This window comes from Pongo pygmaeus, chromosome 2 (genome assembly GCF_028885625.2).
Source record: "Pongo pygmaeus isolate AG05252 chromosome 2, NHGRI_mPonPyg2-v2.0_pri, whole genome shotgun sequence".
Lineage (NCBI taxonomy): Eukaryota > Metazoa > Chordata > Mammalia > Primates > Hominidae > Pongo > Pongo pygmaeus.
This window is the reverse complement of record NC_085930.1, coordinates 105,729,985-105,753,054: the sequence shown is the minus strand read 5'-3', so window position 1 is coordinate 105,753,054 and position 23,070 is coordinate 105,729,985. Positions and strand designations below refer to the sequence as shown.

The following is a 23,070-nucleotide window of genomic DNA, read 5'->3' as shown; positions in this document are numbered from 1 at the left end:
CCTCAGCTCAAGCGATCCTCCTACCTCAGCTCCTGAATAGCTAGGACCACAGGCACGTGTCACCATGCCCGGCTAATTTTAAAATTATTTGTAGAGATGGGTTCTCCCTGTGTTGCTCAGGCTGGTCTCGAACTCCTAGGCTCAAGTGATCCTTCTGCCTCAGCCTCCCAAAGGGATTACAAGCAGGAGCCACTGTACCTGGCCTACCTGAGTCATTTTTTTAAAAAAATCTACTCTTCCAATCTTTGTCTTTTAATTGTAGTACTCAGACCATTTGCTTCTAAAATAATTCCTGATGGCCAGGTACAGTGGCTCACGCCTATAATCCATTCAGCACTTTGGGAAGCCGAGGTGGGCTTATCACCTGAAGTCAGGAGTTGCAGATCAGCCTGTCCAACAGGGTGAACCCCATCTCTACTAAAAATACAAAAATTAGCCAGGCGTTGTGGTGGGCGCCTGTAATCCCAGCTACTTGGGAAGCTGAGGCAGGAGAATCGCTTGAACCTGGGAAGTGAAAGTTGCAGTGAGCTGAGATTGTACCACTGCACTCCAGCCTGGGTGACAAGAGTGAAACTCCATCTCAATAAATAAAAAAATAAATGAAATAAAGTAAAATAATTACTGCTATGTTAGGGCTTAAGTCTGATATTTTTTATTTGTTCTCTCTTTTTCTCATTTCTGTTTCACTTTCCTGCCTTCCTGTTGGTTACTTGAACATTTTTAATCTTTTTAATTTCCTTTTTTCATTTTTTCAAATTACGTCTCACCCAAGGTTACCTGAACATTTTTTAGAATTCTATTTTTATTTAAAAAAAAAGTTTTTGAGTATATTGCTCTGTATAGTTTTCTTAGTGGTTGCTCTAGGTATTACAATATACATACAACAAACTGGTATCAATGTTCTACTACTGTTTTTTCCTCTAGAGATGGGGTCTCACTGTGTTGCTCAGGCTGGTCTCAAACTCTGAGCACAAGTTATCCTGCTGTCTTCAGCCTCCTGAGTAGCTGGGACTACAGATGCACACCACCACACCCAGCTATGTTTTACTACTTTGAGTGACCTACTGGAACCTTACTTCCATTTAGGATGCTTTATTTTCTCCCTACTTTAATTTTTTTTAAAAGACAGAGTCTCACTCTGTCATCCAGGTTGGAGGTAGTGCTGCAATCTCGGCTCACTGCAACCTCTGCCTCCCAGGTTCAAGTGATTCTCATGCCTCAGCCAACCAAGCAGCTGGGATTATAGGTGTGCGCTACCATGCCCAGCTAATTTTTCTTTTTATCTTTAGTAGAGATGGGATTTCGTCATGTTGCCCAGGCTGGTCTCAAACCCCTGGCCTCAAGTGATCCACCCACCTTGGTCTCCAAAAGTGGTGGGATTACAGGTGTGAGCCACTGCGCCCAGCCTTAAGATATGTCTTAAGTGTTTCCTCTTCATAGATTAAGCACTACATCAGATGGCATTACAATTTGTGCTTCAAATATGATTTATGACTTTAAAAAATTCATGAGGAGATAAGTCTATTTTTTTTTTTTTTTTTGGGAGACTGAGTTTCGCTCTTGTTGCCCAGGCTGGAGTGTGGTGGCATGGCTCACCACAACCTCCACCTCCCGAGTTCAAGCGATTCTCCTGCCTCAGCCATCCAGAGTAGCTGAGATTACAGGTATGCGGCCACTACGCCCGGCTAATTTTGTATTTTTAGTAGAGACAGGGTTTCTCCATGTTGGTCAGGCTGGTCTCGAACTCCTGACCTCCGATGATCCACCCGCCTCGGCCTCCCAAAGTGCTAGGATTACAGGCATGAGCCACCGTACCCAGCTATTTCCATATTTTTACCCATTCTATTGTTGTTCTTTTATTTCTGAAATTCCAAGCCTCCTTCTGTTACCATATCTTATCTTTTTGGAGAGCCTCCTTTAGCCATTCTCTAAGGGTATGTCTACTAGCAACAAATTCTTAGTTTTCCTTTATCTAAAAATGTCTTTTTTATTTATTTCCCCTTCATTCCTGATGGATTGTTTTACCAAATAATTTGCAGTTGACAGTTCTTTTCTTTTGGCACTTGAAAAATGTTGTGCCACTTCTTTTTGCATTCCCCAGTTTCTGATAAGAAACAGGCTGTCATTTAAATTGCTGTTTCCTCAGCACCATAAGGAAGGTTAAAAAAAAAAAACTGCTGTTTCCCTAGTGCATCATATCTCTTTGCTTGTTTTTACAGATTTTTGTCTTTAGTTTATAAAAGTTTAATTATGAAAAGTTGTGGCATGATTTCTTCGCATTATCCTATTTGGTATTTGTTCAGTTGCTTGACTCTATAAGTTTTGTCTTTTGTCAAATTTGGGAAGTTTGTAGTCATTATTTCTTTGAACAGCTGTTCAGCCTTGCTTCCTTGCTCCTCTCCTGCGATTCTGATGATACAAATGTTAGATCTTTTGTTATTGTCCCATGGGTCTGAAGATATGTTTATTCCTTGTAGACCATTTCTTCGTCTGTTGTTCAGATTGAATAAATCCTATTGATCTGTCCTCATCTTCACTGATTCTGTCCTCTGTTATCTGCAGTCTGCTGCTGAGCCCATCGAAGTTTTTAATTTTAATTATTATATTTTTCATATTGACAATTAACATTTGGTTCCTTTTATGTAACTTCTATTTCTTTACTGAGGTTTTTAGTTTTCATTTGTTTCAAGAGGATTCATAATTGCTTGTTAAAGCACTTCTATGATGGCTGCTTTAAAATTCTAATTTTGTACTTTAGCATGCAATCACCCTGTTTATATTTAGTCTACAGGTTATGACTAGTTCTGATGACAATTTGGTTTCTAGAGCCCTTGCAATGCATTTATGGCCTGTTGTGTTCTGGTTCTGCTAAGGTTCTAACTAATCCCTTTTGGTACTGCCTGAAAGGGCTGTAGGGACTTACCTGGGTCACCCAGTGTCAGCACATAGGGGCTGAGTGATGCTGGAACCACAGAATAGAGAGAGCTTCCTCTGGACTGCTCTCTGGCTGCCTGGGACCCAGGCAGACCTCCTGTTTGATCTCTGCTGGAGTTGCTGGGAGCAGGAAACACCTACCTTGGGAGCTTTCTCTTGCTAAGGGGAAGGAAGTAGAGGTTTTGAAACCTACGAAAGTCTCCTGCCCCTGGGTAGAGGATTACAAGACACCAGGGCTATAGAAGCCACTGGTGCTGTTACCTGGTAGGGGACAGGCCTCCCTGCAGTTGCTGGTGATGTGGGCGGATCGGGCCTATAGCTTCTGCTGAGTATGGAGAGGACAACAGGAAGGCCCTTATGGGCTGCATTGACACTGTACCTGCAGGCAGACTGAGCCCACTGCTGGGGATGGGTAGTGAAATAGGGCTCACCATTAGGTCTTTGCTGGGTTTTTTTCTTTCTTGTTTTTTTGGCAATAGAGAACAGATTTTTCTCTACTTGTTTTCTTTTTTCCTTTCCTTTTTTTTTTCAGTCTATGCCTGTTGGTAATTCCAGGTTACAGGCCTCTCCAGTGCCCAGCCAGGGATATGTAGGAGACAAAAAGAAAACCCAGGGGATGGGCGCAGTGGCTCATGCCTGTAATACCAGCACTTTGAGAGGTCAAGCAAGGAGGATCACTTGAGGTCAAGAGGTCAAGGCTAGCCTGGGCAACATAGCAAGACCCCATCTCTACCATCCATCCATCCATCCATCCATCAATCAATCAATCAATTCATCAGTCCCAGGGAATTCACTGTATTGCCATTCCTCAAGTCCTGAGATCCCTACCAGGTTTGCCTTCTTTCTACCTCATATTCTTTTATGGAATTATCTTCAATTATTTCCAGAGTATTTAGTTGTATTTACAGGGGAGGAGCAGAAAACAATGAGTTGATACCATCTTGTCTTGGTAGGAGGTTTTTGTAATGGAGAGCACTTTGTACTTTTTGATGTTTGAACCATATGTACTTTTAGTCAAAAACTGAGTATTTTTCTAGTTTTAAAATGTAATGGGGAAAAACCATAGCCAACAACTGTGCAAATTTGGTAACGCCTTTTTTTTTTTGTTTTCTCTTTTTTTTTGAGATGGAATCTCGCTCTGTCACCCAGGCTAGAGTGCAGTGGCACTATCTCGGCTCACTGCAAGCTCCGCCTCCTGGGTTCACGCCATTCTCCTGCCTCAGCCTCCTGAGTACCTGGGACTACAGGCGCCTGCCACCACGTCCGACTAATTCTTTGCATTTTTAGTAGAGTCGAGGTTTCACCGTGTTAGCCACGATGGTCTCGATCTCCTGACCTCGTGATCCGCCTGCCTCGGCCTCCCAAAGTGCTGGGATTACAGGCGTGAGCCACCGCGCCCGGCTAATGCCTTTGTTCTACAGCAAGCTCAAAGAAGATCTTACTTGTGTAACTAGCTGCCATTGGCCCCAGACCACTATAAATATTTTTCAATAAGCTCAGCATTTTTCAGTAAACAACATATTTCATAAAGTCGCATTGTCTATGATACAGGCATGCAGTAACTCAACCTATACAAATAAATGTAACTGTGCATAAGCAGAAATTGCTTTCTCTCTCCCAGATGGTAGCTCTCACCAAGCCCTCTTCCTTGTCTCATGGATACACAAGGCAACTTCTTTTTTGTTGTTTGTTTTGAGACCTGATCTTGGTCTCTCTCCCAGGCTGGAGCACAGTGGCATGATCTTGGCTCACTGTAGCCTCATCCTTTTGGGCTCGAGCAATCCTCCCACCTCAGCCTCCCAAGTAGTTGGGACTATAGGTACATGCCACTATGCCCACCTAATTTTTGTATTTTTTCATAGAGATGGGTTTTTTGCCATGTTGCTCAGGCTGGTCTCAAACTCCTGGCCTGCCAAGTAATCTGCCTGCCAAGGCCTCCCAAAGTGCTGAGATTACAGGCATGAGCCACCAAGCCCAGCTATCAGGTAATTTCTAGAGACCACCACCCACATGTCCCCAGAGTTTCACAAAAGCAATGTCTGAAGTGGAACTTATTAACTCCTTCACTGAACTGTGCTCTTCTGTTGGGTCTTTCCATTACCTATACTACCACTGGCTGGGAAAACCAGCCTCACATCACAGCATGACCTTCAATTCCTTTTTCTCACACATCTTCCACATTCCAGTTTCACTTTATCTTCACCTGTTATATTTCCCCTCTCATGTCCTCAGCGTTTCATCTGCCACTACCTGAATCAAATTTCTAACAGGATTGTTTGCCTTCAACTCTTTGTCTTCCAGTTCATCACACTTACTGAGAACAAGTAAATCTTCCTAAAGCTGACCTGGAGCTACTTTATCTGCTATCATAGGCAGTTACCACAGTTTCAGAACATGGTAGTAAGCTTTAAACTTTTCAGTGGGACATTTGAAGCTTAGCAAGATGGATTCCAAACAACTTTCTAGAATTTTCTCCCATTATTTCTTGCCACATATGTAAAGACGGCTTTGGAATATTTCCTTAACCTATACTCTCTCCTCCAGAGAAGCCTCAAGGTGAATGAAGCAGGTGGGTCTAAATGGCTCAGATTGGTTAAGAAGGCTATGGGACCTGGTATACAGCTGACTGGACCAAGCTGAGCCAATAAGATATAATTACTCACTCATTGTCAGTATAGACAAAGACATGGAAATAACAGTCACGCAACATTGGAACCCTGCCATATATGGTGGTAACAAAGCTGGCCACAGAGCTCAAACCATGGCAACTCAATGCTATTCTGTCCTGGGCAGAAAGAGTCACAAGGGAAGCAAAAAGAGATGACAGAGGAAATACAGATTTTTTAAAGGAAGAGAATGGAACACATGTGCAGGGAGAAGCAGAGGTCCCAAGAGAGATATACACAATGGCAGCAGCCTGGCCACATTTCCTGTGACTGGATGCCCTGAGATTCTTCCATTGTTCTTTTACCTAACATGAGCTGTCTAGGCTTCATACCTTTGTTTAATATGAGTTCCCTTGCCTGGAAGGCTTTCCCTCCGCATTATTTGGCATCCCAGGGTTCCAAGGCCCACCTCAAATGTGACTTCCTCCAAAATGTTTCCACGATTCACAACCCTCCCACTGCCTCCCAGTCCTCCAACTGGATTGAAAGTTGCTTGAGGATAAGGATAATTTCCAGTGCCTAGATAGTGAACGCAAATGGTAGGCATGTTAAATGAAACAATCTTCATATAAAAGTTTTATCTACAGAGTGGTTAGCAGAGACAGCATTTAAACATTTATCGGATGAATGGATCGGTGGATTTGTCAGTCATCTGAAATTTTTTTCTATTAGCACAAATTTCTGTTAGTGTGAATTAGAAAGAACTTGTTCTGAAACAAAGTCTTCACTCATGATCACCTAGAAGGTATGTGGTACTGAACAAAGCACCTGGGGATCAAGAAAAAGATGACAAAGTCCTGTCCAGGAGGAGCTTACAGTTCTGTCACAGCTAGAAGGAAGCAACAGCATGGGACACCTGAATGCTTGTAATTCTGGAGTCATAAGAAATCAAAGAGGAACTATTAAGCTTCTTTGCCTCCATAAAAAACAAAATGTTTTTTATCTCCATAAAAAAACAAAAACCCAAAACACCTGTATGTCTTCTACTTACCACTCCCCTAGAAAATACCATTTCTTACTTTCAAAGAAAAAAAGTAAAATTTCAAAAAAATGTACTGAGAGTAATAAATATTAGAGAAAACAGGTCCCAGGAAACAAGACTATTTTTTTTTTTAAACAAGCAAAACACATGTTTTAAATCCCCATTTACAAGTTTGTGAATTATGGCCCTTTGTGCTCAAACTGGACTCGGAGAAACACAAGCTTTTTTAGACCACCACAATAAGAGCTGTAGGGGGATGGGAGATGGGGAAGAAAAGAAAGGGCCAGGAAGAAAGACACAAAAGGCTGTCACAAAGACCGCAAAATTTAGCTGTTTATTAGGTTGCAAGTCTCTCCTTCTCTCCCTGCTTTCTCTTTCTTCTTTTTCTCCCCACAAATCCTCTCAAAACACATACAAAAAGAGAAAACTAGAAGCAAGATTGGGTCAAACATGAAGAACACAGAAAGAATATTAAATAGCTAGCTTTAAAGGGTTCTTTTTCAGTTTGAACAAAAGTAAAACGTTCTCAAAAGCAAAAAGAAAACAGAGCTTCCACCCAGATCGTGCAACTTAATAAGAGGTTAGTGCTGATAAACCCATTGTGAATCTATACAAAGTGACAGATTTTCAAGCAAGGAAATCAATCAGTTGGGATTGGAGGATTTAGAGCTCAGGAATCATCTGGTTCAAACCAACAGGGAGCTGAGGGCTGGGTGGATGGGGGATGGGTTGGACAGGGTGACATGAGGTCAAGAAAGGGGCTCTAGTTTTTATACCCACCATTCTCTGACCCCATTCCACCCCAAACCCGCATACTCAATTCACATTATCTGTCATGCTAGCAAGACATTCGGCTTGACCCTGCAAGATTCACTTTGTTCTCTTTCTTGCCTCACTCCCAGCAAGCTTCCAACACAAGGGAATTAAGCTTTCCCCAGGCAGTCACAGAACCCAGCTGTAAAAAGCTGCTTAGTGCTCTGCCGGTAATCTGTCACTTTGGTTCCTTCCTTGCTGTCTGCTTGTTCCCAACGGAGGCAAAATTTAGAAACATACCATCACGTGGGGGCTTTTCACACAGGAACGATGGAGTGCTCTGGGTTGCAGTGACCTCAATTTCTTTCTTCCCTGCCAGGGCCGTCTGTCCTGGCTGTTTCTCTCCTCGCTGGCAAACCTGCGAGCATGTATCAATTCTAGTTTCGCTAAAATCTTCCTGCCCTTTTCCCTTGCTGCTTCCTTCAGGAATCTGCTCCAGCTTACTATGGAGATATAATCCAGCAGTGCCGAGTTCCTTCTTCCCAGAGTTGCTGCTGCTGTTGCTGAAGTGAGCCAATTCTTCTCTCTTCTTGGCCACTGGTTCCTCACAGATGAAAGGAGGTATCTCTTTAGTAGACAAGATGGGCAGTTTCCCAGGGCTCAATTTGTAGCTAGCTGTCTGTTCCTCACCCACAGTCATGGAGCGCTTCATAGCAGGAGCTCCCAGTTTCCCAGGCGTAGGACTAGGCATTGGGCTACTAGGTGGAGGCAGCAGGCCAGAAGAAGGCTCTTCTCGGGCAGGGAGTTCAGGGTACTTATCTGCAAGGTTGACAGCTGGGGGAACTGAGAGGTGAGAACATTCAGACAGGGCCCTGCGCACTGCCTTTTTCTGCTGGGGGGCTTGGTTGAGCACATCCTCCTCCTCGGTAGAACTCAATTTCTCCAACTCCTTATCATGGTCTCTGATGTGACAGCTTGCATTCAAATGTTCCTGGGTGAACACCATAGTGACTGGCGGAATGGCGGTGGGTGAATGCTCAATAATGGGGGCTGGGTGGGCTAGAGACACCAGGAGTGGGGACTCACATTTCAGCTGCTCAGAGTTATCATTTACCACCCCAATCACTGGGCAGCCAGGGGTGATGCTATTCTCCATCTCTCCCGGAGTTGTGTCCCTTGAGCCCAGAGAGCCTTGAGCCACTGGATGAAAGTTGGGGTTCCAAACACTGGTTTCCTGCTCCTTAACATATGTGGTAGGGATGTCAGCAGCCCCAGGGAAATCCAGATCTGACTGGCTCTTGGTCTCTAGTCCATTCTTCCCTGCCACCTTCCCCTGAACTGGAACGGTTTTGTTTTTGTCTGGCCCCTCTATGAGTCCCAGATGGAACTCGGAGGTCTTCTGGTGTACCGAGTTCCCCTCCAAGGGATGGCAGGTCTCTGAAATCACATACCTGCTCTCAAGGTGACCTGAGGCTGCTTGACAGTCCTTGTCCTGCACTTCAGTGCTGAGCTCTTTGTCTAGCTTCCCCTCAAAAAAGCAGAGCTTGTTCTGCTCCAGGAAGCTGGCATTCTTCACAAGCCCATCTTTCGGTTGCCCGTCCATGCTGACATTCAGCCCAATTTCATTCAGTTTGCCCTCTGTCCTCTGCCACTCGAATCTGGCTTGACTGATTTCTTTTGGGGAGTCCATTCGGCACTCTGCAGGCTTGCCCTTACTGAGCTGACCGTACGCGGCAGTGAGAGAGGCTGGCTGCTTGTCTGAGAGCGACATCGTCTCTCTTCCACTGCTCTCCCTGCTTTCGCTCCTGGAGCTCTAATACCACCTACGATCACACAGAGCTTGCAGTGACATCACACCAATTCCCCAGTATTCATGACAAAATTCATCTCTCCCTCAATGCCCCTCTCTCCTCAAGCAGTTGGGTATTAAATGTACTTACAAATGTGAAAGAAAGAAAGAAAGGAAGGAAGAATGAATGAAAGAGAAAGGAAGGAACCTGCTGCTTTCTGCACAACGAAATGCTACTTTAATCTGAGAATGTAATTTCCTGTGAACTAGCACTCTGTTTAGATCTGCAATTTAAAACACAGTATGGTGCCAATCCAAGCACTAAGGATAGTAATTATTTTGGCTTTCACTGATATAGGTACGTGCATACCCACACACTCATTTATCTGATACCATGCCCACCCTTCCACATTCACCCACTCAGAAAACTGTTTTAAAAATAAGCGAGACTCATTTGCCAATCCCCAGCTATAACCCCGAAGAACAATGAATCCAGGAAATTGTTCAAAATTGGACTAAAAAAAAAAAACCCACACCTTAACGTAGTATTAAGATTGCAGGCATTCATTCTCAGAGGAAGAGTGGGTTTGCTGTCATAGCAACTTATCAAACTAACTTGAAAACTGACTTGAGTGGGGTCCCCAAAACCCGTAAGAGCTCCATCTGTAGCTCTGCATAATGGAAGAGTTTAATAAAGGGTTCATTTAAAGACTTCCATGATCAGGGCTTTGGGGATAGATATTCTAATTATAAGACATTTGTGTGACAACATACCCCTTATGCATTTACGCCTGTCCCTGCCCCCACTTGGTTCCTTGGATGAGCTGGGTTGCTCCCTCCACTACCAAGCCCTGCTCTTTACAGCCTAATAATCTGTTAGGTGTCACGTGAACACACTGGGGGCAGTGCATCTTTCTCTGACCTCCAGACTTAGGGACTCTAACAACTGTAGCTTGGAGTTTTCCTCACTCACCAGAGCTTACTGCTCCCATTTAACTCAGCATCGTCCTTTGCTGCCCTGGGCTTTGAGCTCACAAATTGTATATTCAAACTGAAGGAACCATAAAACAAAATTGTGGGAAAAAAATTACACTATAAGGACAGGCTATACTCTTACTTTGAACAAAGCTGATTTTTCTTGTCTAGCTGTAAGTTACTGTCTTGCACTAACATAGCACACTGGAAATATTCTATCAGAAATCCAAGAGAAGTCTTTTTCCAAGATGAAGAAAAGATTTAGAATTTTTTTTTTTAAAGGCCATTTGCCATAAACTGCAATGATTTGATTATAGTTTTTAAACAATGCCTTTAGAAAAAAGGGAAAGTTAAGATTGTTCTTTGGTCTATAAAATGTAAAGAAATTACCAAGGTCCGCATAGGAAAGCTTGCTAAACTGTAGCCTCTGTCCCCAAGAACTCACCTTCTCTATTCATACCACTCAAGTTCCCAACAAGAGTGCAGGGATCAACCTTATATACCTTTCGCATTACCTTCAGTACCTGACACAGGGCTACATTCATGATCATGAGTGGCAATGTTGCAATGCTGAAAAAAAAATAAATTTCCATTTACCTCTGTCCTGAACATGAACTGAGCCTCATATACATTTCTTCCCCTTGATCTTGAGCTGTTTAGTAACAATACATGACAAAGCACAATACAGATTAACTGGCAAGGAACCTGGTTTACATACTCTATGGCAAAGATCTTGCTAAGGAAAAGGAAGTGAGGTATAACAAAATGAAGAATGCCAGGAGAATCATGATTCTAATTAGTAACAAGAAAAAATATGATTGGCCGGGCATGGTGGCTCACACCTGTAATCCCAGCACCTTGGGAGGCTGAGGCAGGTGGATCACGAGGTCAGGAGATCGAGACCATCCTGGCCAACATGGTGAAACCCCATCTCTACTAAAAAATACAAAAAATTAGCCGGGCGTGGTGGTGGGCACCTGTAGTCCCAGCTACTCGGGAGGCTGAGGCAGGAGAATGGCGTGAACCTGCGAGGCGGAGCTTGCAGTGAGCTGAGATCGTGCCACTGCACTCCAGCCTGGGCGACAGAGCAAGACTCCATCTCAGAAAAAAAAAACAAAAAATATGAGGCGAGATTGGGTACAGAAAGGCCTTGGTAATACAACATAGTTGAATTCTAGCTTTCTTATCTTTTTTATACACATAATTAAATAATATAATTAAGTATGTACAATATGTGATGAAAATTATGAAAGTCTGGAGGTGGCTGGGTGCCATGGCTCACACCTGTAATCCCAGCACTTTGGGAGGCTGAGGTGGGCAGATTGCTTGAGCCCAGGAGTTTGAGACCAGCCTGGGCAACATGGCAAAACCCTGTCTCTACAAAAAGTACAAAAATTTAGGTGGGCATGGTGACACACAATTGTCCCAGCTACTCAGAAGGCTGAGGTGGGAGAATTGCCTGGGCCCAGTAAGTCAAGGCTGCAGTGGGCCATGATCACATCACTGCACTCCAGCCTGGGTGAGAGGAAACCCTGTCCAAAAAAAAAAAGGGGGATGGGGAAGATATTGTTGTAATACAGTCCGAATATACCAGAGGAAAACTCTGGAAAATACCTTAGAAATCAGGTAAGCCTCAACAACCCCATTCTCTCAAAACTAGTCGCCCCCCACAAACGACACACACATATACACCCTCAATTTACTGACATGGTGGGGAAAAAATTAATTTGGCTTTGAGTCAGAAGGCCAGATTTTAAAACCTGTGTCACTTAATAGTTAAGAGTCTTCGAAATTCATTTAACTGCTCTTAGCTTCAGTTTCTTCCTCTATAAAAGGAGGGGAATCTTTAAGGTGCTCTTGGATTCAGTTTTACCACTTTCACTTCTGAAGTTGAAACAGACATTCAAGTAATCACAGGCCCGCTGCTATGTCCAGTCACAGTGTGATTTCAACTTGGGGCTCCACTAGGCAGTACGTTCAGTAACCTTTCTGTCTCATGTGAGAGTGCTGCCTATTGGCAGAGGCATGACTGGGCGTGGCGGACGTTGCAGCATATCTGAAGAAAGTGGTAGTTGGCCCTTATATTCTGAAGAAGCGGAAAATACCAAGGCAAAGAAGAAGCATAGAAACTTGTTCCTTATAGCCAAATTATTTTGAGTTCTGGCCAGCCTACCCAGACTCACTTCACTAGTTCATCCCTACCCAACAGCTAAGGCAATAACCAAAATTAAAGGTCTCTGCTACCTTCAGATATCACATATTCTGCCTCAGTAATTCTATCCATAAACAGCAGACTGCAAAATGTGAACCAGCCAAAAGACCAAGAGCAGAAACCAGAAGAATGAAGCTAGCCAGGCACAAAGGAGTGCATATTCCAGACTACAGTTCATACTGTGTAGATCATAAATGTGGTCAAACTGAAAAAATATAATTATGAGGTCAACATCTAGCAACTGGGCCAAGCACTGGCTTCATAGTTACAAGGCTCAGGAGACAGAGAGTTGAAAGAGGCAATCTGGGGAGGGGGGCAGTCAGAACAAGAAGTTCAAGCCCATAGAAGGGGCGAGTACCCAAGACATCATGCCAGCCAGATGCTCAGGCATACAGATAAGCTTGGTGGTCACCCAGGGGTCTGAGTACAATAAAACACATAGCCGTGAGGATTGAGGGAATATATATAAAAAGCATTTGACAAAGTAGTTAAAACACAGAAATACATATTGTATCTACTGATGCTAGCTTTAAAAAAACAACCAAGAAGGCCGGGCGCAGTGGCTCATGCCTGTAATCCCAGCTCTTTGGGAGGCCGAGGCGGGAGGACTGCCTGAGGTTGGGAGTTCGAGACCAGCCTGAACAACATGGAGAAACCCTATGTCTACTAAAAATACAAAATTAGCCGGGCGTGGTGGTGCATGCCTGTAATCCCAGCTACTCAGGAGGCTGAGGCAGGAGAATTGCTTGAACCCGGGAGGCAGAGGTTGCAGTGAGTGGAGATCGTGCCATTGCACTCCAGCCTGGGCAACAAGAGCGAAACTCCATCTCCAAGCAAACAAACAAACAAAAAAACAACCAAGAAACTGTACATATATATATATGAAGTAGGTTTTCCTACTCCCTATAGGGAATCTGATGTGTAGTAATAATAACAACAACAAAAGTAAGAAAGCCTAAGTCCCTGGACTGGAGAACTGCTGCACTCTGGTAAAGATAGACAAAAACAAAACAAAACAACCACTACTACTCACAAGAAACAACATATGAATCGTAATTGCAATCACTAACAGATAAGAGAAAAAGAAAAGCTAAATTTCAAAATCTGGGGCACTGCCTAAGGAAAGTAAATAACCTATTCCCTGAATCCCTTTTAGGACAAGGGTCCATTATAACCATCGACAGTACTGCAAAGACACTAAAGTATGTGTGACAGTACAGAGTCAGAATGCTGGGGCTTCCCTAACAGACCCCTCATTTTACAGAGGAACAAAATGGTGTCCAGAGAAAAAAAGTGGTTTGCCCATAATCAAATGGTGAAAACTTAATGGAAAAGCCACAAAGAAGATGCTAGGTTTCTGACTGCCAGTCTTCCCAAACCGCTGAGCAAAAATTAATCTTAGTCACTAGATGACTCTCCTTTTCGATGTATCTTTTTTTTGTTTGTTTGTTTTTTTTTGAGAGGGGGTCTCACTTTGTTGCCCGGGCTGGAGTGCAGTGGTGTGATCTCGGCTAACTACAACCTCTGCCTCCCGGGCTCAAGCAATTCTCCTGCCTCAGCTTCTGGAGTAGCTGGGATTACAGGCCCACACCACCATACCTGACTAATTTTTGTATTTTTAGTAGAGACAGGGTTTCACGATGTTGGCCAGGCTGGTCTCGAACTTCTGACCTCAGGTGATCTGCCCAACTTGGCCTCTCAAAGTGCTGGGATTACAGCTGTGGGCACTGCGCTCAGCCCAATGTATCTTTTGTGATCATTGAAGTACTTCAAACTTTAATTTGGAATTATAATTTAGTTCTTTTGTGATCAATCCAAAACTCCCAAATTAATACACAGTATGCATACACATGTGTGTGTATGTGTGTGTGTTTAGAGGAGCAAACGCGTGTTTGAAATAAGGGAGAAAAAGAAGCAATGCACTTAGTTTCGGTGTTTACATCTTAAGAACGGTCTTGTTTTAGGCCGGGCGTAGTGGCTCATGCCTGTAATCCCAGTATTTTGGGAGGCCGAGGCCGGTGGATCACAAGGTCAGGAGTTCGAGACCAGCCTGGCCAACATGGTGAAACCCTGTTTCTACTAAAAAAAGATACAAAAAATTAGCCGGGTGTGGTGGCAGGCACCTGTAATCCCAGCTACTTGGGAGTCTGAGGCAGGAGAATCGCTTGAACCCGGGAGGTGGAGGTTGCAGTGCGCTGAGATCCCGCCACTACACTCCAGGCCAGGTGACAGAGTGAGACTCCATATCAAAAAAAAAAAAAAAAAAAAAAAAAGGAATGGTCCTGCTTTAATTATGCAAAGAGTGAGTAAGGTGTGGGTGACTTATTCCTTAGCAAACTTCTGTTTCTAATTTCCAGTCTTAAGAGAACTTAGATTTATGTTAATATCTTTCTATGGTGCCTTAGCACTGTAAGTTTCCTTTCATGTGGCTTCTGAGTAGGAAGACAGATTCAGCCTCACTAAGAAAAAGCAGAGAACCAGAGGCTTTTACAGAGGGGAAGGGACAGAGTAGCTTATAGTTTCATTACACTAGGCCGGGCATGGTGGCTCACCCCTGTAATCCCAGCACTTTGGGAGGCCGAGGCGGGTGGATCATGAGGTCAAGAGATTGAGACCATCCTGGCCAACGTGGTGAAACCCTGTCTCTACTGAAAATACAAAAATTAGCCGGGCGTGGTGGCATGCACCTGTAGTCCCAGCTACTCGGGAGGCTGAGGCAGGAGAATTGCTTGAATCCGGGAGGCGGAGGCTGCAGTGAGCCGAGATCGCGCCACTGCACTCCAGCCTGCCAAAAGGGCGAGACTCCGTCTCAAAAAAAAAAAAAAAAAAAAAGATTACACTATTGCTTTTGCAAGGCATACAAAGATATTAAATGGAAGAATAATTAATGGCTTTGTTGCATCCCAAATGAGGTGAATGCCACCTGGATGACAAATGATGGGGAAACCCTAGTATAGAATAATTAGTAAAACTCAAGAAAGGCTGGGCATCGTAGCCCATGCCTGTAACACCAGCACTTTAGAAAGGTTAGGTGGGAGGATCACTTGAGGCCAAGAGTTCAAGAGCCTGGGCAACATAGCAGGACCCACATCTATACAAAAAAATTAAAAAAAATTTTTTTTTTAGCCAGGTGTGGTGGTGCATGCCCATAGTACTAGCTACTTAGGAGGCTGAAGGAGGATCACTTAAACCCAAGAGTCTGAGGCTGCAATGAGTGAACTATGATTACGCCACTGCACTCCAGCCTGAGTGACAGAGACCTTGTTTAAAAACAAAACAAAACAACCCACAAAACACCCTGAGAATGGCCAGTTCAGTACTCCAGTCCAAATAAGAATTACAGACATAATCTCACTCAGGGATGCAGATTTATCCACAGGAAATAGCCACAGCAAGAAACTCCAATCTCCCAGCCACTGTAAAATTATATCAAGTTGGTGGATGAGGTAAATACATGAAGTTTGAAAAGGGTGAGCCTGCCTAGGTAAAAAGAAACACACTTAAGTACCAGAAAGACTAAGTCCTAGATTCAGCTGCCACTGGGATTCCTTGTCTCTAGGTTCTTCCTCCCCAGGAGCTGGGATTACAGGTGTCCCAGCTAATCACCACACCCAGCTAATTTTTGTATTTTTAGTATGCATAGGGTTTCACTATGTTGGCCAGGCTGATCTCGAACTCCTAACCTCAGGTGATCCTCCCACCTCAGCCTCCCAAAGTGCTGGGATTACAAGTGTGAACCACCGCACCCAGCCCCTTGCCTCTAGGTCCTATTCCTACTCACTCACCTCTGCAAAGTCTCTTTGAACCCCTCCTGAGTTCTTCATATTATCACAATACTCTATCTCGTTTTAGAATTTAGAAACCACACTGTAATCTTTTATTTATACGCCTTTCCCAGGAGCTTCTAGAAGGTAGGATGTGAACTGTGCATTTGTGCCATGTGGGTGCACTGCACAGTGCTTGACTCACAGTAAATAAGCTTTCAAAAAAGATCTGCTCAGTGAAAGGATGGGTAGATTCCTTTTATACTGCATCTGCATCATTTGACCTGATCCGTTCCATCGTTAAAGCTGTCTTCAACCCAACCCAAGAGGCGGTGATCTGGAATGTCCTTTGAGCTAAACATTGTGAAGTTCTATTCCATTCTGTCTGAGTTTGAAGAAAGTGCATGGATTCCTGTGTGTCTGGGCAGAAGGTGGTTTCTAGGACTCTTGGCAAAGCCTGCAGGTCTCTAATCCCAGTACATGTACTGGCAGATATTTCTGTTTTAGCTTTGTGCTTGGAGTTAGTATTTAACCTGTTCAGGGCCTTGGTTTTTATACACGACAGACAACTAGTTTCTCTGCATTCTTTCTTATCAGTTACCAAGGCAACACTACTTTCCAGATTGACCAATTGTTCCCAGTTATTGCCTCCAGGAAACAATTATCATTACAATGAAAGTCAATAATTCTACTATTAACAAGGATTGATGACACTCACTCCTTGTTAATAAAAGGTAAACTTGTCAAGTTATAATCTAGTTTCTTGCCTGGAAGTAAATGTTCCAAGTGTTCAGACATACATACATATAGGTAAAACTATTTCAGAAACCATATTCTACATTTTAGAAACATTTCTCACGTTTTAACTCAAGAAAATAAATCATGATTCTCCCTGATTAACTTTCAAAAGATGAGAAGCAAACAGACAGAATGAATAAGCTGAGGCGAATAATCTGATTTATGTGAACCAAAGACATGAAAATGCTTATGGATAAGAAATACGCTAAAGGCCGGGCATGGTAGCTAAGGACTGTTAATCCCAGCACTTTGGGAGGCCGAGGCAGGCACATCACCTGAGGTCTGGAGTTTGAGACTAGCCTGGCCAACATGGTGAAACCCCGTCTCTACTAAAAATACAAAAACTAGCTGGGTGCGGTGGTATGCACCTGTAGTCCCAGCTACTTGGGAGGCTGAGGCAGGAGAATCGCCTGAACCTGGGAGGTGGAGATTACAGTGAGCTGAGATGGCGCCACTGCACTCCAGCCTGGGCTACAGAGGGAGATTGTCTCAAAACAACAACAACAACTCTAAAAACTACAACTTGGAAATATTAAACCTTTGTTCTTTTAAGTCTAGTATGGACCCTCCCATAGCCCTCCCCAAAAGAAAAGAGAATCATCCAACTAAACTAGGTAGACAGATAACCCATTTCTTCAAGCAAAAATCTAAGATCTTCTGCTTTTAGAGGCACACAATACCCCTAAGATCCTTCAGGAGCTTACTTTCTTTTCCCCAGTTTCATCTCAAAATGTTTCACAGATGTCCCTGTTTCCCAAACTTGACTTTATTCCATGCACCTGCACTTCACTATGTATGCCTTTACACAGCTGTCCCTTAGAATTCTTTACCTTAATTTGCTCAGCAAACTCTTAGCCATACTTTCAGAGTCTCCTGTGTGAAGATTTCTCTAGGTCTTGTAGGAAAACTTAGTCCCTTTCTGCTCTGTATTTCCATAGGATCTAGCTCACACTTCTATCCTTTTTCAGAGGAGTAAACTTCTCTCACTGGAGGGAAATTGTCTGTTTTCCACCCTGGAATCTCTGAAGAGTAGAGAATGTGTTTTACTAGTCTATTTTTAGAGTAGGAGTAATGTCACTTGGTATCTACTGAATGAATGAATAAACTAAATACTAAAAAGTACAAATCATGCTGTGTGTCCGCTATTTGCAGAGCAATAGGCAATGTTTATACACTTTGGGAGGCCAAGGTGGACGGATCACTTGAGCTCAGGAGTTCAAGACTAGGTTGCGCAGCATGGCCAAACCCAGCCTCTACAAAAAATACAAAAATTAGCCGGGCACGGTGGCACACACCTGTAGTTCCAGCTACTTGAGACTGAGGTGGGAGTATCACCTGAGCCCAGGAAGTGGAGGCTGTAGTCAGCCGAGACTGTACCACTGCACCCCAGCCTGGGCGACTGAGCAAGACCCTATATTAAAAAAAAAAAAAAAAAAAAAAAAAAAAAAAGAATGGAAGCCCCCTTACTGTCACCTCCATATCTTAAAGAAATAACTGTATCTGCAATACTGTAAATCAAAACTAAGTTTTTATTTTAACAGTGTGTTCAGAATCCCCCAATGCTATTTGTCAACCAGAGGGTACAAGTAAAGGGTGAGGGAATATGAGGGGAAGAAGCTTCTTTTAAAGTAGGATATTCAAGCCAGGCATGGTGCCTCACACCTACAATCTCAGCACTTTGGGAGGCCAAGGAGGAAGGACTGCTTGAGGCCAGGAGTTTGAGACCAGCCTGGGCAACAGAGTGAGACCCCATCTCTACAAAAAATATTCACCAGGTATGGTGGTGTACACCTGTAGTCTCAACTACTTGGGAGGCTGAGGCAGGAGGATGACTTGAGCCTGGGAGGTCGAGGCTGTAGTAAGCCGTGATCATGCCACTGCACTTCAGCCTGGGTGACAGAGTGATACCTTGTCTCAAAAAAAAAAATACAAATTTAACAAAACAAAGTAGGATAATCAATTGTTGCTTGATTCATTTCAAAGAATATTTAAATGTTCTGGCTCAAACAAGGTAATGACCGCACAGTATTTTTTGGAGATTAAAAGAGTTTAGGATGGCAATGAGTATATAGTAAGGTTCAATAAATGGTAGCTATTTTTAGCCATGTGACTAGTCCCAATAGATTTCATCAGCACGGTAGTAAGAAAAAAAGCCAGTGGGGTCGGGCGCAGTGGCTCATGCCTGTAGTTCCAGCACTTTGGGAGGCCGAGGTGGGTGGATCACGAGGTCAGGAGTTCGAGACCAGCCTGGCTAACATGGTGAAACCCCATCTCTACTAAAAATACAAAAATTAGCCGGGCGTGGTGACACATGCCTATAATCCCAACTACTCAGGAGGCTGAGGCAGGAGAACTGCTAGAACCCAGGAGCCAGAGGTTGCAGTGAGCCGAGATTATGCCGATGCACTCCTGCCTGGGCGACAGAGGGAGACTCTGTCTCCAAAAAAAAAAAAGAAGCCAGTTGAATCACAGGGCAAGTGGGGTGAGAGTAATGAGGAAAGGAACTTCACAAATGGCACTACAGTTAAGAAAAGACATTACCAAATGGGTACTTCTCCAGTTGTAAAATAGTAGCAAGTTCTAAGATAACAAATGGTTTTTTCATCTGCTGAGCATATTTTATTTATGTACAAGGGCCTTGAAACTGTTAAGAATTCTGGGTTTATAAATTACTTCAAGTTTCACACCAAGAGAGTTTCTCACCATAAACTGACATTCCCAGCTGCTGGTAGACAGTTGATGAGCTCAAGCAAACTGAAGAAAGAAATGAAAACCAGATTATAAGAAGACCAGGCTTCATTATGACAAAGAGAGGGCCTATTTACAGGGATCCCAAACTGTCCCATTCACAGCAGCAGCATAGCAAGTACACTGTCACTCACAGTTCTACTTGGTTTCCAGGGGAACAACTAACATGGAGCGGGTACTGGAATCTAATATGGATCATCCTTTCAAGCTTGTGCTTCCCTTCACAAAAAACACAATCCCATAAGAAGTCCTTTTCTGGCCAGGTGCGGTGGCTCACCCCTGTAATCCCAGCACTTTGGGAGGCCAAGGTGGGCGGATCACGAGGTCAGGAGATCGAGACCATCCTGGCTAACACAGTGAAACCCCGTCTCTACTAAAAATACAAAAAATTAGCCAGGCATGGTGGTGGGCGCCTGTAGTCCCAGCTACTCGGGAGGCTGAGGCAGGAGAATGGCGTGAACCTGGGAGGCAGAGCTTGCAGTGAGCCAAGATCGCGCCACTGCACTCTCGCCTGGGCGAAAGAGCGAGACTCCGTCTCAAAAAAAAAAAAAGTCCTTTTCTGAAAAGTTGAGCTTAGACTTCCTGACGTATTGCATTAATCTTCCCTGCCTGGAAGAACATGCATAGTATGCAAAGAAACCTTCTGTTAAAGTTTCCCTAAATTTGAGAGCAGCATGAAAAAGTAACAGTAGAGCAAACAGTAAGCTGGAAGAGACTTTGGCAATATATTCACTTTCCCTACTTCCAAACAGGGTAAGATCAGCAAAAAGATAATTCACTTATAATTCAAAAAATGTCATTAGGCATCATGTATATATAAAGCTCTAGGCTGGGTGTTAAAAAGTACACGTAAATAAATCAAACACAGACTCTCTCTGGACAATAAAATGCTAGACAGAGTCAAGAGACCTAGATTCTAATCCTAAATTAACCTCTAATTCACAGTTTATGTTTTCATGATGTATCTTTATTTCTCCAAGTAGAAAAGTGTTTAATTAGTGCCTAGATACTAAAAAAAGTCTATTTTATATTTACTAATTGTCAACCTTCATCTTTTTCTTTTTAAGTACCTGAAACTACCGGAAGCTTCTGAAGCAAGTCTAAGAAAAGCATGGATCTTAGAAACATAAAGACTTGGATTCAAATTCTAACCCTGGCACTTCACCAGCTATGTGACTTTGACAGCCTCCATTTTCTCATCTGAAAAATGGAGATAATCTTTAATACTCTTATTTTATGTGTGTGTGTACAATCTATTTACCTATTTCTAGATAACCAGGCAAATAAAATCAACTCAATAGGTGGTAGGTGCTATTATTATTATTATTTTTTTTGAGATGGAGTCTCACTCTGTCTGGAGTGCTGTGGTGCGATCTTGGCTCACTGCAACCTCTGCTTCCTAGGTTCAAGCAATTCTCCTGAGCCTCCTGAGTAGCTGGGATTACAGGTGTGTGCCGCCATACCCAGCTAATTTTTGTATTTTTAGTAGAGATGGGGTTTCACCATGTTGGCCAGGCTGGTCTCGAACTCCTGACCTCAGGTGATCCGCCCACCTCTGCCTCCCAAAGTATTGGGATTACAGATGTGAGCCACTGCGTCTGGCCAGTGCTATTATTATTAACACCCAGATTAGTTAGAGGTACTATTATTTTTACTAACACCACTAATAATATTTTTTTTTTTGGGCGGGGCGCTGGGGGGGGGTGCGGGGCGGGGGATGGAGTCTCACTCACTCTTTCGCCCAGGCTGGAGGGGCAGTGTTGTGATCTTGGCTTACTGTAATCTCTGCCTCTTGGGTTCAAGAGAGCAATTCTCCTGCCTCAGTCTCCTGAGTAGCTGGAATTACAGGCATGCGCCACCGTGCGTGGCTACTTTTTGTATTTTTAGTAGAGACGGGGTTTCACCATGTTGGCCAGGCTGGTCTTGAACTCCTGGCCTCAAGTGACCTGCCTACCTCAGCCTCCCAAAGTGCTGGGACTACAGGTGTGAGCCACTGTGCCCGGCCAACACCACTTGTAATATCTTTACTGTCCAAACAATGGAAATCATGGGTGACACCATTTGACCACAAGACGAATGAGAACAAGGTATGTGAGAACTGGTAGCAATTTGGGGGCAGGGCAGTTAACATGAATGATTCAAAGCGAGGAACAAATATAAACACCAGTGATGGACTAACAAAACACGTGAACACATTATGCTGTTCGACAGAAAAACTCGATATGCAAGACATAAACTCTCCCTACGATAAGCTAGAAACAGTGACTTCAAGAAAAATATTGAGTGGATTAATTTTTCTTCTACAAAACTGAAAAATAAGAATAGGACAACTCTGAAAAAGAATAATAGGGCAAGGGGTTGGGCTAGCTCTATTAGATTTAAAATATATTAGGAAGCCTGGTGGAAAGATCAATGGATCAGGAAAGAAAGTCCAGAAATAGACCAAATACATGCAGAAATTTAGGGCATGACAAAGGTGGCAGTTCAGTGGGAGATCGATTATAAACACGATGGTGGGATGACCAAGTAACCCTGCCTCACAACCTTATGAACAAAACATACCAAAACAACAACAACAACAACAACAAAACCCACAAACAAGCGAATTCTAGATTAGCCAACAATTTAAAATGAAAAACATTAATAGAAGAGAAAATAAAATCTTTTCATAATTTCAGAGCAAGGATTGGCTTTTATAAACTTGATAATACATGAAGAAGTCATTAAAAAAAGTCAAAAAAAAAAAAAAAAAAAACACAGCTGGGCACGGTAGCTCATGCCTGTAATCCCAGCACTTTGGGAGGCTGAGGCAAGTGGATTGCCTAAGGTCAGGAGTTCAAGACCAGCTCTACTAAAAATACAAAAAATTAGCTGAGCGTGGTGGCAGGCACCTATAATCCTAGCTAGTAGGGAGGCTGAGGTAAGAGAATCGCTTGAACCTGGGAGGTGGAGGTTGCAGTGAGCCAAGATCGCGCCATTGCACTCCAGCCTGGGCAACAAGAGTGAAACTCCATCTCAAAAAACAAAAAAACAAACAAAAAACACCACACACACAAAATCTATGCCATGAAATAATTTTTCACCGATTAGATCAGTACACATAACCCAAAAAAAAAAAAATCACACTAGTAGAGAAAGGCAGGGAAACAGGTATTTGTCTATGTTGAGGGTGGGAGTAGAGATGTGCCTTTCTCTACAAGGGACATCTCTGTAGGCCTACAGAGAGCAATATGGAACACCCATCAAAATTATGAATACATATTCTTCAAACCAGAGATTCTTACTCTGGAGCCACTTTTTATTACACAGACGCACACGCATGAGGATGACATCCTATAAATACAAAGATAGTTTATGTACCATATTTCTAATGAAAAAAAGTTGGGAAACACCGAAATGTGCATCAGTAAAGAAGTACTGGCCAGGCGCGGTGGCTCAACACCTGTAAT

The 23,070-nt window shown here is 43.3% G+C and overlaps 2 protein-coding genes across 30 annotated transcripts in view; both read right to left on the bottom strand.

Annotated features, from left to right (window-relative positions):
• MAP4 (microtubule associated protein 4) overlaps positions 1 to 23,070 on the bottom strand; it is a 228,660-nt gene that overhangs the window by 31,325 nt on the left and 174,265 nt on the right. The window contains exon 11 of one of the 29 annotated variants that reach the window (XM_054481811.2): positions 19,577 to 19,627. The exons of the other annotated variants lie outside the window; for them this stretch is intronic. Coding sequence (XP_054337786.1) covers positions 19,577 to 19,627 — 51 coding nt within the window. The remainder of the gene's footprint in view (positions 1 to 19,576; positions 19,628 to 23,070) is intronic. 29 annotated transcript variants of the gene reach the window in all.
• On the bottom strand, positions 3,972 to 14,470 carry LOC134739095 (uncharacterized). Its single transcript, XM_063661225.1, has one exon. The coding sequence runs from the start codon at positions 9,104 to 9,106 to the stop codon at positions 7,574 to 7,576; it is 1,533 nt and encodes a 510-aa protein (XP_063517295.1). The 5' UTR covers positions 9,107 to 14,470; the 3' UTR covers positions 3,972 to 7,573.